The sequence below is a fragment of the Harpia harpyja genome, chromosome 14 (assembly GCF_026419915.1).
Source record: "Harpia harpyja isolate bHarHar1 chromosome 14, bHarHar1 primary haplotype, whole genome shotgun sequence".
Lineage (NCBI taxonomy): Eukaryota > Metazoa > Chordata > Aves > Accipitriformes > Accipitridae > Harpia > Harpia harpyja.
Window position 1 is genome coordinate 24,370,362 of NC_068953.1, and position 12,658 is coordinate 24,383,019.

Sequence of the window (12,658 nt, forward strand, 5' to 3'; positions counted from 1 at the left end):
ACTCAAGGGAAAAGGAGGGGAATATCTAAAACCCATTCCAATTAAGAGCATGTGTCACTTGCAAACTTTTGGTTCATTGTTTACACTCCTGTGCAGTATGAAACACTTGTAGAAGGAATTGGGACAGCTGACATACAGGATGATCCACATAATTCATTCCAGATTGACAAATATTTAGACAACTTGCCCAAATTTCACATGTGAAGTGAGGTAAGCCCCCATTAAATGGTACTTAAATCCATAGCCCAGAAAAAAACGGTGCTGGCTGAAAGGCAAGTCTTAAGTAAACTTTTTTTCTGTAATCACTTGTGCTCTAAGGCAGCTCCCCCAAATCAAACCTAGCCTCCCTTCTGCTCTGCCCTGCAGCTGCCTCTGAAAGAGAATAAAAACCCCTTTCCAACTTGTGGCTTTTGTTCTATTTGTTAGGGGAGCAGCTTGTTCTGGTAAAGAAACACGTCCTCTCCTGAGGGCAATAACTAATTATGACAAGTGTCCATAGTAAATAGCTTTCTGCTAAGGTAATGTCCCAAGTAATTTCTGCTGTGTGAACGAACCTAATATCTGTGCTGGGGAGACTTTAGGACCAGATGGTGGAGATGCTATGCCCAGGACTGCTAGTGCTCTCACCCGAGCCACCCACGGCTTTGGTCTGAAGCCAAAGGACCCTCCCTGTAACCTAGCCTCTGTTCCAAATACCCTTAGCACTGTCTGTTCTGGGAAGATTCTTTTTAGAGGCCCCTCATGCAGTTTTTCAGTATAACAGGAAAACATTTGTTTTCTATAAAGAGGCTGCTAGGGTTTCTGTTATGTCTTGCTGCAAAGGGAGGTGGACAAATAAGCTGGTCCCAAGAAAGCCTCATGTATATGTAGTCTAATTCTATTGTTATCTTGTCAGACTTGGTAAACTTTGTCCTTGAACAGGTCATGGCTTTGCTGCCCTTATGTTATTTGGTTGTCTTTCTTGACGTTACTCTTTCAGGCAAGTTCTTTTTGGAGATAACATGAAGAAGCCACAAAGCCTGTCAGATGCTGATCTGAGCAAACTCTATACAGCAACATCACTTATGCAGATTGATGATAACGTTATGAGGTATGAAAGGTGATTCTCTGATCTTGCGTGGATCTCTGAAAGTACCTTTTCTTTCAAGTGTTGCTTTTGCGTGTGCCTTGCTGCACCTGTAGGAATCTGCTGAAATACAGTGCTGACAACCTCAGAAATTCTTCCTTGCCTTCACATTGAATAAAACTTATCAGGAAAAAAACCCAACTTACTATTGACAGTCACAGCTTCTGTAGAATCATCCAGGAGGCATTTATTTATCAGTAAATCTGAAACTGCAGCCTTCAATAACATAGGAAGAGGCCAGTTCTGCTGCAAGCTCTAGCAAAAAGCAGTGCAGAATGTGGAAAGCAGCTCAGAACTGCTCATGAATGTTCTTAGCCCTGCTTGAATTTTGGGGGGGGACGGGACAAAACACCAACTTCTCCCCAAAAAACACTACTGCCTTCTCAATAAACATTAGGATTGGCTGAGATAATACAATCTTTTTTACTTGTCATACTAACACCTAAATTAAGCTCTCTGCTTTATTAAGCAGTTAGTGTGTTACTGTCTGTGTCCTTGAAAACAACATAGCACTTTCTTCAGTGGCAGTGTTCATACCATGGTGTGTTCTGTATGAGGCATTGACACCTTTCCAAAATGAAGCTTTAAACTGTCAGCTATACAGCTATAACACTTTTGGCAGACTGGGAGTATTGCTAGCTGCTTTTTAAAAGCCATTCCTAGGGAAATCTCCCTACTCATCCCTTGGCCCAAACTAGAAAGGCCTCAGGGACAACAGCTATGTTGCCTCTTATGTAAAAAAAAAAAAACAAAAAAAACAAACAAACCAAAACAAACAAACAAAAACCCCACAAAAATGCACATGAGTATAGGTTGACTGAGTTCTTGGTTTGGGATGGAGTGCTAAGGATTTGGCAAAGAACTGGAATCACAGTGAATTCTGGGTGGCTTGTAGGCATGCCCTTTTGTTCAGTATGAAGTTCATAATCTGTGGTGGTTTTGTATTTGAAGAGGCTTTCAGGTAAAGATGAACAAGATAGTAATTTTTTTTCTTCCATATGTACTATTACTTAAGTGGGATGCTTCAAAATAAATGCTCTGAAGGCTGCTAGACTTCAACTTGCATTTTTAACTTGCCCATGCTATCACAATGTTTGAGTAAGCACAGAAAGCATAAAGGCATGTGCTGCCAAAGGTGAGTTTTGCAGAGACACTGGGTAGGAAAAAAGCATTGTCTATGAAGATTGAGGCATTGTTCCTGTCTCTGCATGTATGCCCTCACTTGAAAGTAAGAGTCACATGGATACTAGAAGCAGATGATTGCAATGACAGTCTTCTCTATTTCAGGAAGTTCCATGGCTACAGTTCCCTGAAGGAATACTATGAAGAAGAAAGCTGCCTGCATTACTTGCACAGGGTAATCTCTTGTAATAGAGACTGCTTTTGTACCTTCATTTTCCTACTGGAGAGAGAACACACTGTGGTTTCTGTTGTTGATATCTAGACACAGCTGTCTTAGCTGGGATTTTCAGAAATAATCTGTATACAGACACAGTATATTGGAGTGGGATTTCGGTTCTTGCTACCTCTAATACTGGGGCTAGATGCTCTGGGCTCTTAAGAGCTTATAACTCTGACAGGTAGTAGCACCCAGGTGATCTAGATAAAGCCATGCATTCAGCTGAACTGCTCTGAGTGTATGAGGATATAAGGTCAGAAATGGGTGGTGGTATGGAACCTGCAGTTTCAAGGAAGAAAGACTTAATACTGTGGAAGACACTCAGGATGCTATCTAGCAGGCAGATGCTTAGCAGACCAAAGTTTTGCAGAAGTGGAATTAATTCCACTGAGATCCCCTCAGATCTACTGAGCCAGAGGATGGAGATGTTCCAAGGGAGTTCCCTGGACTTCAACCAAGGTGTCCATAATAGAGCTGGTACTAGCTGCCTGATGTGCAAAGCAATACAGAGCAAAAAAGGGTGTAGCTATGTGAATTCTGAGAATGGGGAAGATCTGTGACTCAATCTGTATTTGCTCTGATGCATCCCTGCCCCTTTCATACAATTGAGTTGGGAGGAAAAAAAAAAAAATCAAGTGCTGTTACGATCTCCATTGGTGAAAAGCCACCAGCCTTAAATTTCGACTCTTTCTGCTTTTCTGATGCTTCTGCAGGTCCAGGGCCATTCTGAAATAAGATGTCTTAATTAAGTTAAGCTAAGATGCTTTTACAGTTGGTAGACTGAAATTTAAATACCAACCCCTTACTGTTTTTCCTTTTCTGCCATGTTTCTTGATGCAGATCTATGTTCCTCTTCTGTTGGTTAATGCTGCTGATGACCCTCTTGTGCATGAGAGTCTTCTATCAATTCCAAAAGCTCTTTCAGGTATGTTGAAGCAGTTTCCTCCAGCTGTGCGTATTTGTGTACCTGCAGCTTCCTTATCACATCATGATCCATGATTTCAAAGCAGCTTGACTTGCCTCCTTACATCTGTAATCCTGTGGGAGGTGTACTAAGTGTCTTTAAATCACCAGTTGCTAGAACTAACAAGGCTAACCTTGAGCAGGAGGAACTTGGGTCCTTTCAGGCACCTTCTGCTGTTTTGGCTTGTGTTGATAGCCAGCAGGTTACATTCAGGTTACATTCTTGAATGGAAAAATGCTCCCCCATGTCTTCATTCCTCACTGGGATTTAGTAGAAAGATGGGTTGTTATAGTGAAAGTTTTGATCAAGTACATATGAACAGTCCCCTTTGCTGATGAAAGGGGGGGGCACATGCATGGCTGTGTTATTTGGTACTGGACTAGGATCTCTCCCTTGAAAAGAGTTCTGTGAGCTGTCTATCTTCAGCCAAGGAAAAAGGCAAATTACCTTTAGAAGCTCGGAAGAGGGAGCTGGCTGCTGCTTTGTCACACAAATAGTGGATGCACAGGGAGGGAAGCAGGGTTAATTATTTTCCTGTTTGAAAGCTGTGAGCAGAGAATTTATTCACAGCTGCTTCCAGACAGAAGAAAGCACAGGGATTTTCTCACTATACATGGAACAAGGTGGCTGATATACTGTCAGAGCTTAGTGCAGCTCGACATGATGCTAACAGTCCTAGTTCCAGTGCCTGCGAGTTAAAGATACTCATTTGCTAAAGATTGAGTGTTGTTATGGCAATACAGGTACTGCTGTAAGGGCCCAGCCAGCAGTGTTTCTTGGGCAGACTAATCTTACTGGCTGGGATCGGTTCCTGCAGACTGTCCTGTTCTGTGAAGTAGTGAGGTTATGTGCTTTGGACTTCAAAGCAGCTGTGGCCTTTCTCAGTGCATTTCTGCTTCCTACATGTGACTGCTCCTTTGGTTCAGATGCTATGCCAAGGGTCAAGTTGATTATCATAACTTAAGATGGTTTCATTCTCAGCTCCAAAATGTTAACCTTCTGGAACTTTGTGCCTTGTTTTGTTTTACAGAGAAAAGGGAAAATGTCATGCATGTGCTGCCCCTTCATGGAGGCCACCTGGGATTTTTTGAGGGGTCTGTACTATTCCCGGAACCTCTTACCTGGATGGATAAGCTTGTGGTACAGTATGCCAATGCCATCTGCCAGTGGGAGAAGACAAAGTCTCACTGCTCAGACACAGAGCAGGCTGTATCTGGCCAGGAGTAGTTGACCCAAAGACTACGGATCACTTCAGTGTATCTCGCCCTTTGGGAACATCTTGTTCCCTCACCTGCTGCTTCAGGTTCCATTCTCTTTGATATCCTATGGCTGGGGTTTGATCACAATGTTTTCTTCCAAAGGGGAGTTAAAGTGGAGGTTAGTATCTGGTCAGAGCATCTTTGCATATATAGTCACTTGGGTTTGTAATTTACTGCTCTGCTTGAAGAATTAGGTTGCTGACTCTGACTTGTTACAGGGTTATTGAGCTAAAGACTGCTTGCTTTAATATAGCAGAGGTTTCAGATGTCAAAATCTCTTCACCTGCTGGTCAAAAACTTGATCTGAAGTGTTTGTCTAGGTGCAGATTACAGTGTAACTATGACTCTGTTCTTTGTCCTGGTGCTGGAAAAACCCTGTACCAAGCCACAAGCCAGTGAGTGGTTCAGTCTGTAAGCCACTACAGTGTGGCTTGGAAAAACAGATGCTTGACTGCAAGTGGAGTTCCAGCCTTGCACCATCTCAAGGGAGGCCCTTTAGTTCCTAGGAATGCACTTACACAAGTCAATCAGTTTAAAAATACTTAACTTTTCCATGCTTCAGCTGTCTGTGGATTGGGCTGTCTTTATGCTGGGACTCCAAGTAGAGAAAAGCTGCAGGCTGGTAATACCAGTTAATGTTTCTATGTTAATTTGTTCTCACACCAAGACCAGATCAGTCACCTTCTTGTCATCTTTGCCTCTTTTTAAATGTAGTCATCTTTTTAGTACTGGATTTTTTTGTTTAACCCAGGGCTTTTTAAAGCTGGCTCTGGCTTCCAAATGGAAACCAGTGATTAAGAATCTGCAGGATCTTTCTGTGAGCTCAATCTGTTTTTAAGAATATTTCATAGACAATTATGTATTCTGTTAGGGATTAATTTGTTGGGGGGAATGTATCTATTTTAGATTTATTCCCCTTATGTCAGGGTAAATCATACCAAAATTCTTCCCCTTAGCTTTCAAAGCATCAGATGGTTTTCAGACACATGACTTGCCTTACAGTTGATGGGGAACTGGATGTCTCTAGCCCTGTGCAACTAAAATGATAATCTTTGCATGGCTAACTACTTCCATATCTGTGTAAATGCTGTAGGATTACTGGCTCCAGTAAGACACTGGGCTCTTCCTCACTTGAATTCCTTTTCCACACCCAGACATCCTCTTCTAGTTTTAATGTGCAAAGTGAAGTGTGAAAGCTGTTTGCAGGAAAGATGCCTACTCCCTTGTGCTTTTCCCTCAAGTGGCTGTTATGTTCTGTGCCAAGATGATTAAAGACTCTAGTCTATCCCCTGGAAGGAAAGTTGTCCCATGACAATCTGGAGACTGAAACTTCGTGGTCAAAATCTTTTTTTACTGTTTGTTCTGTCAATATGGTAGTGTCATTAATCCATCCTCAGGACTTCTCTATCACTGTATCAGTAAAGTTCTTTTCCTGTCATACTTCCGGCATCAATTAGCACTTTATTGCTTCAGCCTTGGTCTGTGTTACAGGCACTTTAGTTTATAGCTTAAGGATGAAACAAGCTGCAAGACTTCAGTCTGGTAATACAGGAGAACAAGCCTTCTGGACTGTCCTGTCACTGAACTTCAGTAGGTTGGAGAGGTGGTGTTTTGTTTAAATAAAGCAATAATTAACTATTGTAGCAAAGGTGCATTATCATATCAGGAAATTCCTTTCATTTGCCTTAGGCCAGACACCTTGGCCTGTTACAAGGAACTGTGGATATCTGCACATTCTCCTTGTTAGTAAATCCAGGTTTCCTTTTTTCTTCAAAGAAAAGATGTGACCAAATAAAGCTATAGCAAGACTTGGCCATGCTTGTGGCTGTTCCTTAAGAACTATTTTAAGGCATCAGTTAGCAAGGATATTCTTAGCTGATGGATATCTTGTCTCTATGTTGTTATCCTCTTATTCATACTGCATCTGTATATCACTAAAATCTGTCATAAAAGACATTTCAGATTTTTGCTTAAGTAGCTGCTCATGTAATATTCATTGGATATGACTTAAATATCTTCTCACGTCAACAGAAGTGGAGTGTAAACAACACTTGTACACATCAAATAGATACAGTATAAATTTAGGTGTGTTAAGGGAGTATGGTTTTTATCTCCAGTGGGTTACAACTTTAGAAGTGTTTTGACTTTCATGCTACAGCTGTAGCTTACACAGGTCATGGCTGTCTGCCTTGAGGAAACAAAACTGCCCTTCCCATGCTTCATGTGTCCTTCCTCAATCCAGCTTTACTATGCCGAGATGAGTATCAACTTCAGACAGCTCTAGAGGAACAGAAGTTGTCCTTGGTACCAATACCACTGTTGAGGTGAAAAGCCCATCATATAACCCAACATGTGGATACCTATGAAAGAAAGGTCAGCATGCATCTGACCTCCTTTGAGAGCAAAATATCTGCCTTCCTCAACTTGAGAGCCTTATCAAAAGCAGGGGTGCTCTGCCCAGTTCCTCAACTGGCTGCCTTCTTCCCCAGGACACCAGATTGGCAGAACAGTTCAGTTGACTTGCCTGGAATGTGAAAGTCAGGAGGGTGAGAACTGGCTGGGTACTGTCTGGGAAGGTTAATGCTGAGGCAAGGCAAGTGTTTTGCCTCTGCTTTTTGGCCAAGTCATGCCAGTCCCTCTGAAAGCGGAGCTTTGTCTTGGAAAGCTTTTTCTTGGAAAAAAAATTTCCTTCTTCCATTTTGTAAAGAAGATCATTCTTGATGAACTAGGCTTTCAAATGGGTTTTTCTGTTCCTGAGGTATGAGGAAGCGACCTTCTTGTCAAATGTACCCTTGTTTCAAACTGATTTCACTACAGCAGATCGCCAGTCAATCAATGACCAGTTTTTAGGCAAGTTTTCTAAAATAAGGTGAGCAACTGGGCAATTCTCAAAGCAGCAGGAGCTGTGGCTTTGTCTAATCAGATTTTTTTTTTCTTTAAAGTTGGAGGGTATTTTTGAGGAACACTCCTTCCTTCCCCCGCAACCCAAGCCTTCATACTTCAGAAGTGCCAATGCTGTGGTCTTTCTGAAACTCTCAACTACAGAAGTAATATGGGTCTCTGTCTTGCTCCTTTGACCTGTTTTTGCACTTGCATCTACAGCTGTTCAAACCACTTGTGACTTGACCAACTAATTCTAGCCTCTTTGGGGAAGGAGAACTTTTGTCACGGCTTGTTTGTGCAAGGTTTCTGGAGCCTGAGGTTCAGCTTACTAAGCTTGTTGTAGGTGGAAGCAGTAGAACAAAAAACATGTTCTCATCTCACCCAATTTGATGCTGCTTTCAGAGCAAGACTCATGGTGTCAGACTTGCAGCAGTAACTTAGAGATCTTAGGAAAGTGGGAGAGGAGAAAGTTAAGCTGCAGTGCATGTTATCTAAAGACCTTCAAAGAAAGGAATTGTGTATTAAATCTTGCTGCTGACAGTGACTGGCAACTGATACCTAGTGCCAGTACCCCAAGATGCATAGGATGTAGAGTCTTGATCTGAAATACCCTTTTCTCCCAAAATAAGGCAATACTAGTTGTGTGATGTGGGCAGGTGGTCTTCATTTTCCCAGTGAACTCAACCTTAAATGCAATCTGAATTTTTAAGTCTTAAAGGTGAAGTCATCTCTTTCATCTTTTGTCAGGACATGAGGTGTTGAAGTGTGCTTTTGTAGATCATTACGGTATAGTCTGATAGTGCAGTACAAAATTACAGCATGATGAATCTGTCATGTGCTCTGTTTAGTTTTAAACTGGGATTAGAAAAAGCATTAGCAGAGCTCTTCCACAGGTAGTCTCATGTGGTATGCACACCTCTTTCCTGTCACTGGATGTAAGTAGCACTTGACCATAAACCCCAAGGACTCTCTCAATCAGATAGCAAGTTGTAGAACTATTACTCTTTGGTTAGGCTGGTCCAACCATCTCCTTTGTCAGTGTCTGGAGAGATCTGAAGATTGTAGGTGAGCAGCTAGGACTTGCTCTTACTGAACACAAGGAACTTGCAGCTTCTACTACATCAGATCTGCCAGCATTTTTAATGGTCCCTTAGCTTCTAAATTGACGGTGTTTTCAGATGGGTTTGGCAGTGTTGTAGTTGCACTGTAAAGACAGACACTTGCACTTCCCTGTAGTCTTTTTTTTTTTCTGCAGTTCCTGTTTATGAAGATACAGGTTACCAAGACAGGGCATTAAGCAAAGATGTTGGGAACTATTAGCTCTGGTACTGAATTTAGCCAAGCTACCTGTGTGTCATCTGTCCTGGGTCTGTCACAAGTTCCTAGACCACAGCCCTTTGACACATGGTGCCTTGCCCTTTTTTTCCCCCCTCCCTTGACATCAGCATATCTAGAGACTTCAGTAACAGCTCTGTCAGAGCCTTTGGGGCTTTGCTTTTTAGTAAATGAATTTTCAGACACTAGATAGTGAGACACCTCTGGTGGTGTACACTGTACAAGTGTGTGCTAACTTAAAGGACCCTTGTGGGCAGCCTACAACTAGCTACAGTCTATTTCAAGGCTTAAAATAACAGTGTACATAAGCAGTGGATCATTTTCAGCTCTCTGCTCCTCTAGCAGTAGGGATTGAGTCATAGAAGGAGGGTTTGCTTTGCCTAATATGTGACTTGTTACCTTATAATTCCAAAGTTCTTGTGTCTATTAACTCTCCAGCAGCGTAGCTGGAGGTAGGTTGCCTAAGTGACTACATCTCGAAAGAGTAGAGAGTAGCAACTTCAGCATTTAATTGCCAAACAGTTTAGTCACCTGGATTGCTTCCAAGTTTTTCTAGAAATATTATGCCTGTCTGGAGCTTATTGAAATTCTTCACAGTCTTTTTCCAGGAGACCAGAAAAGGCCCTAGCCTTGTGGTGCATAAGTCATTTGTTGTGAAGAGCATCTTGTTTCTGGCTTGAGTCATACTCCATGTGTCCTTACTTATTAGATGGGTCAGTTGGCTGGGCAGGTCCTGGAGCCACAGTGACTCAGAGCAGTGTCTCCTTCATGGCTTCTAGGTGAAAAGCAAAGAGCCCTTCTTGGTGTGAGGACTTTCTGAGTTTTCTCCAAGCTTAGAATGCCTCAGTGCAACACCAGACTGAGGGAGGGGTGCCTTGTAACTGTACCCCTTTTATCGCTGGGAGTGTCTGTTACACTGGCCTGGACTTTCTCAGCTGTTGGGGGAGCTTAGGCATAAGTACCATCAATGAGTCAAAGCAGTTGCCAGCTTTCCATGCTGTGGTGCAAGGGTTTCTAGGGTTATCCTGAACCGTTGCATTCTGAACATCTGTATTCTTGGTTTTGCTGGTTAATCCATGGACACAAACACTGCAATCCAGGGCAGCATTTATCAGGTTGGCTCTGCTGGTATCGAACAGCCTTTTTCAAGTCTATCTGATAACACTCTCCAAAAGCTCCACTTGTGGATAAAGGCTTTTCTTTCTGTCTCACCCAATGGCCTTGCCTAAGCCAGGTAGTTTTAATGCCAGTAAGGAGCCTAATCCCACGAGGTGGCTCTATACAAAGCCTTTTTGCTTCTGTCTGAATGACAAGCTTGCATTGTCTATCTCTGGTCATGCAAGAGCTTTGATTAGATACAGAACTTCCTTCTAGGATCTCCACTGTAGCTCTACTGGGATGTTGACCCTTCTCATGGCCCCTGCCAACTGGGAAGTCTTTAAAAAAAAAAAAAAAGCCAAACAAAACCCACTTGTATTTGATATAACCAAACCCTACTGCTTAGCCCAAGTCAGCAGCTTTGCAAAGGAGCATGTTTTGTCATTGTGTTACTTGACAGCTTGACCATAATTCTCAGTGACAGATCACTAGACATTCTTCTTGAGAAAGCATAACCTCTTTCTCTGAAAATCCCAAGCTGAAGAGGTGTGTGGAGAGTTCAGGAAGAACAGACCTGTGCTCTTCTCATTTTGCCCATGCAGCTGTGTTAGAACAGGCTGAGTGACTTCTAATGTTCTTGGTGAGCAGTTTACTATGAAAATATTTTCAAATTGGCAAAATTATACTCTGCAACCACCTCTAAATGCTGCCCTGAAAAAGCTTGTATACTGAGACACTCTCCCTGCTGCCATGTTCTGAGTCAGATTCTCTGGAGCTGACAGCTGCAGGGGAGATGATTTGCAACTAGCAATGCAATTTTTCTATATCTGCTGATGTTTACCTTTAAAATTATATATAAAAATATATATGAAACAATGTCTTTGATTTTTTCTTTGATTTTTTTGTTCTTCTGTGTGGTGTAAAATGGAGGTCATTGCAAAACAAAATGTAATTTTGTTATCTTTGATTCAGTGGGATTTCTTTATTTAAAAATAAAGGACTTATTGAAGTCAGTGCTACATGTAGTGACTGTGTGCAATGTTACTAGGTGATGAAGTCCAACTTTGACAGGCAAAGCAGCCATGCTTTCTCACTTGCTTCCTCAGCAGTGGGGAGAAGATAATCTGATGTGGGAATATACTGGGCTAACAAGGTAATACTGATTAAAATGCAACTGGGTATCCGAACATGTTCCCTCAGTTATGAAGTTTGGATTAGCTAAAGGAGGAACAAGAGGAATCCTTTAGTCCCAGGCCTTACATGTGAATTAGTATTAGATGTTAGTTTCTGTTCACTAGTGCTATCTAAAACAAGACTCTTGGGGGAAGTCTGTCCTTATACCCCTGTGGTATACACTAAGGCAGGAGTTGGTTTGCTGCTCCCTCACTTCCAGACAGGACAACTTTTGTCAGTAACTCCTGTTTCATGAACTATGGTGTTGCCTCTATGTTTTGACCCACTAGTTGGCTATTCTAGTGGTAAATGCAAGGGCCCTAATTGTTCTAGGAAATGTGAATTAATCCCTCCTTTGAGGGAGAAACCTCAAGCTTGCAGTCCTTCCATATTTCTGGGGTGGGGAGGACAAGAGCTGTGGCAGTGTTGGGGGTGTTTTCTCCATCTTTCACTTGTTGCAGCTTCTGTGTCCACCTCTCAAAGACCTGGCTCATTGCCCACTGAAAGCTGAAGTGAGTATCAAGTAGGTAAATGGGAAGACTGCACAGGGGCTGTATGTAAAACATGTTTGGTGTGCCAGCCCCTGCCATGCTGTCATCTCCAGCTGGAGATGCCTTCTGCCTCTCTGTTCCAGAGAGCAGAACAAGGACAGAGCTGTTACAGAAAGCCTCTAGGGAGAAGTCAGTCTTAACAATTCCTGCTATTTATAGGAGCATCCAACAATTGCCCTGGCTGTCACATCTGCTGAGGCTGGGCTTGGTGGCTAAGCATAGGATGTCTAGCAGGCTCTTGAACAAAGGAGTGTGTGGCTTTCTTGGCAGTTGACAGAGGCTCGCAGCTCAGCTTTCCCTGAGCCCAACTTGGGGAGCTAGGTGGGGGGTGACTTTATCTTCTCCCCCTCTCTCCCTTGCAGCATGTGACACAAGCACCAGTGATGCTCAAGCCTTTCCTAGTTGCTTTTTGTCTTCTGGCCAAGAGAGCTCTTTGATGCCACTCTGGTGGAGAATGGAGATGGCATCAGCTTAAAAAGCTGAATGCCTGCCCTGAAAATACTGAAGGGCTATTTTTTCTGGTGGATGAGAGCAGGTTGTGACAGTCCTGTGTCAGCCCCCAGGTTCTCCTAGGATCACTAGGTTGCTGGCTGGAGGAATGCTCCAGAGCCAGACCTACAGCTGTGCCAGGGCTAAGACCCAAAGCAGGATGGAGGGCTTAGCTGTGGCCCTTCCTGCAGCATGTGGAAGGACTCTCCTCCAGGATGATAGCTTCCCTGGAGCGTGTGGCAAAGCTTCTGGCTCATGTGTTTCTGCAGAAATCATCTTCTGTTATTTTTCCCTACTTGAGAGCAAGTAGATTTCCTAATCTTTCAGCTGCTGGCAGAGGAAACACACAACACCATCTCCAGCCAGGACATTGACATCTTT

The 12,658-nt window shown here is 42.8% G+C and overlaps 1 protein-coding gene across 3 annotated transcripts in view; it reads left to right on the top strand.

Annotated features, from left to right (window-relative positions):
• The window catches only part of ABHD2 (abhydrolase domain containing 2, acylglycerol lipase), a 43,206-nt gene extending 32,123 nt beyond the window's left edge, over positions 1 to 11,083 (top strand). For all 3 annotated transcript variants that reach the window (XM_052807127.1, XM_052807125.1, XM_052807126.1), the window contains exons 8-11: positions 980 to 1,090; positions 2,414 to 2,483; positions 3,366 to 3,450; positions 4,520 to 11,083. In XM_052807127.1, coding sequence (XP_052663087.1) covers positions 980 to 1,090; positions 2,414 to 2,483; positions 3,366 to 3,450; positions 4,520 to 4,716 — 463 coding nt within the window. In that variant the 3' untranslated portion in view covers positions 4,717 to 11,083. The remainder of the gene's footprint in view (positions 1 to 979; positions 1,091 to 2,413; positions 2,484 to 3,365; positions 3,451 to 4,519) is intronic.
• Positions 11,084 to 12,658: the final 1,575 nt, after the last annotated feature.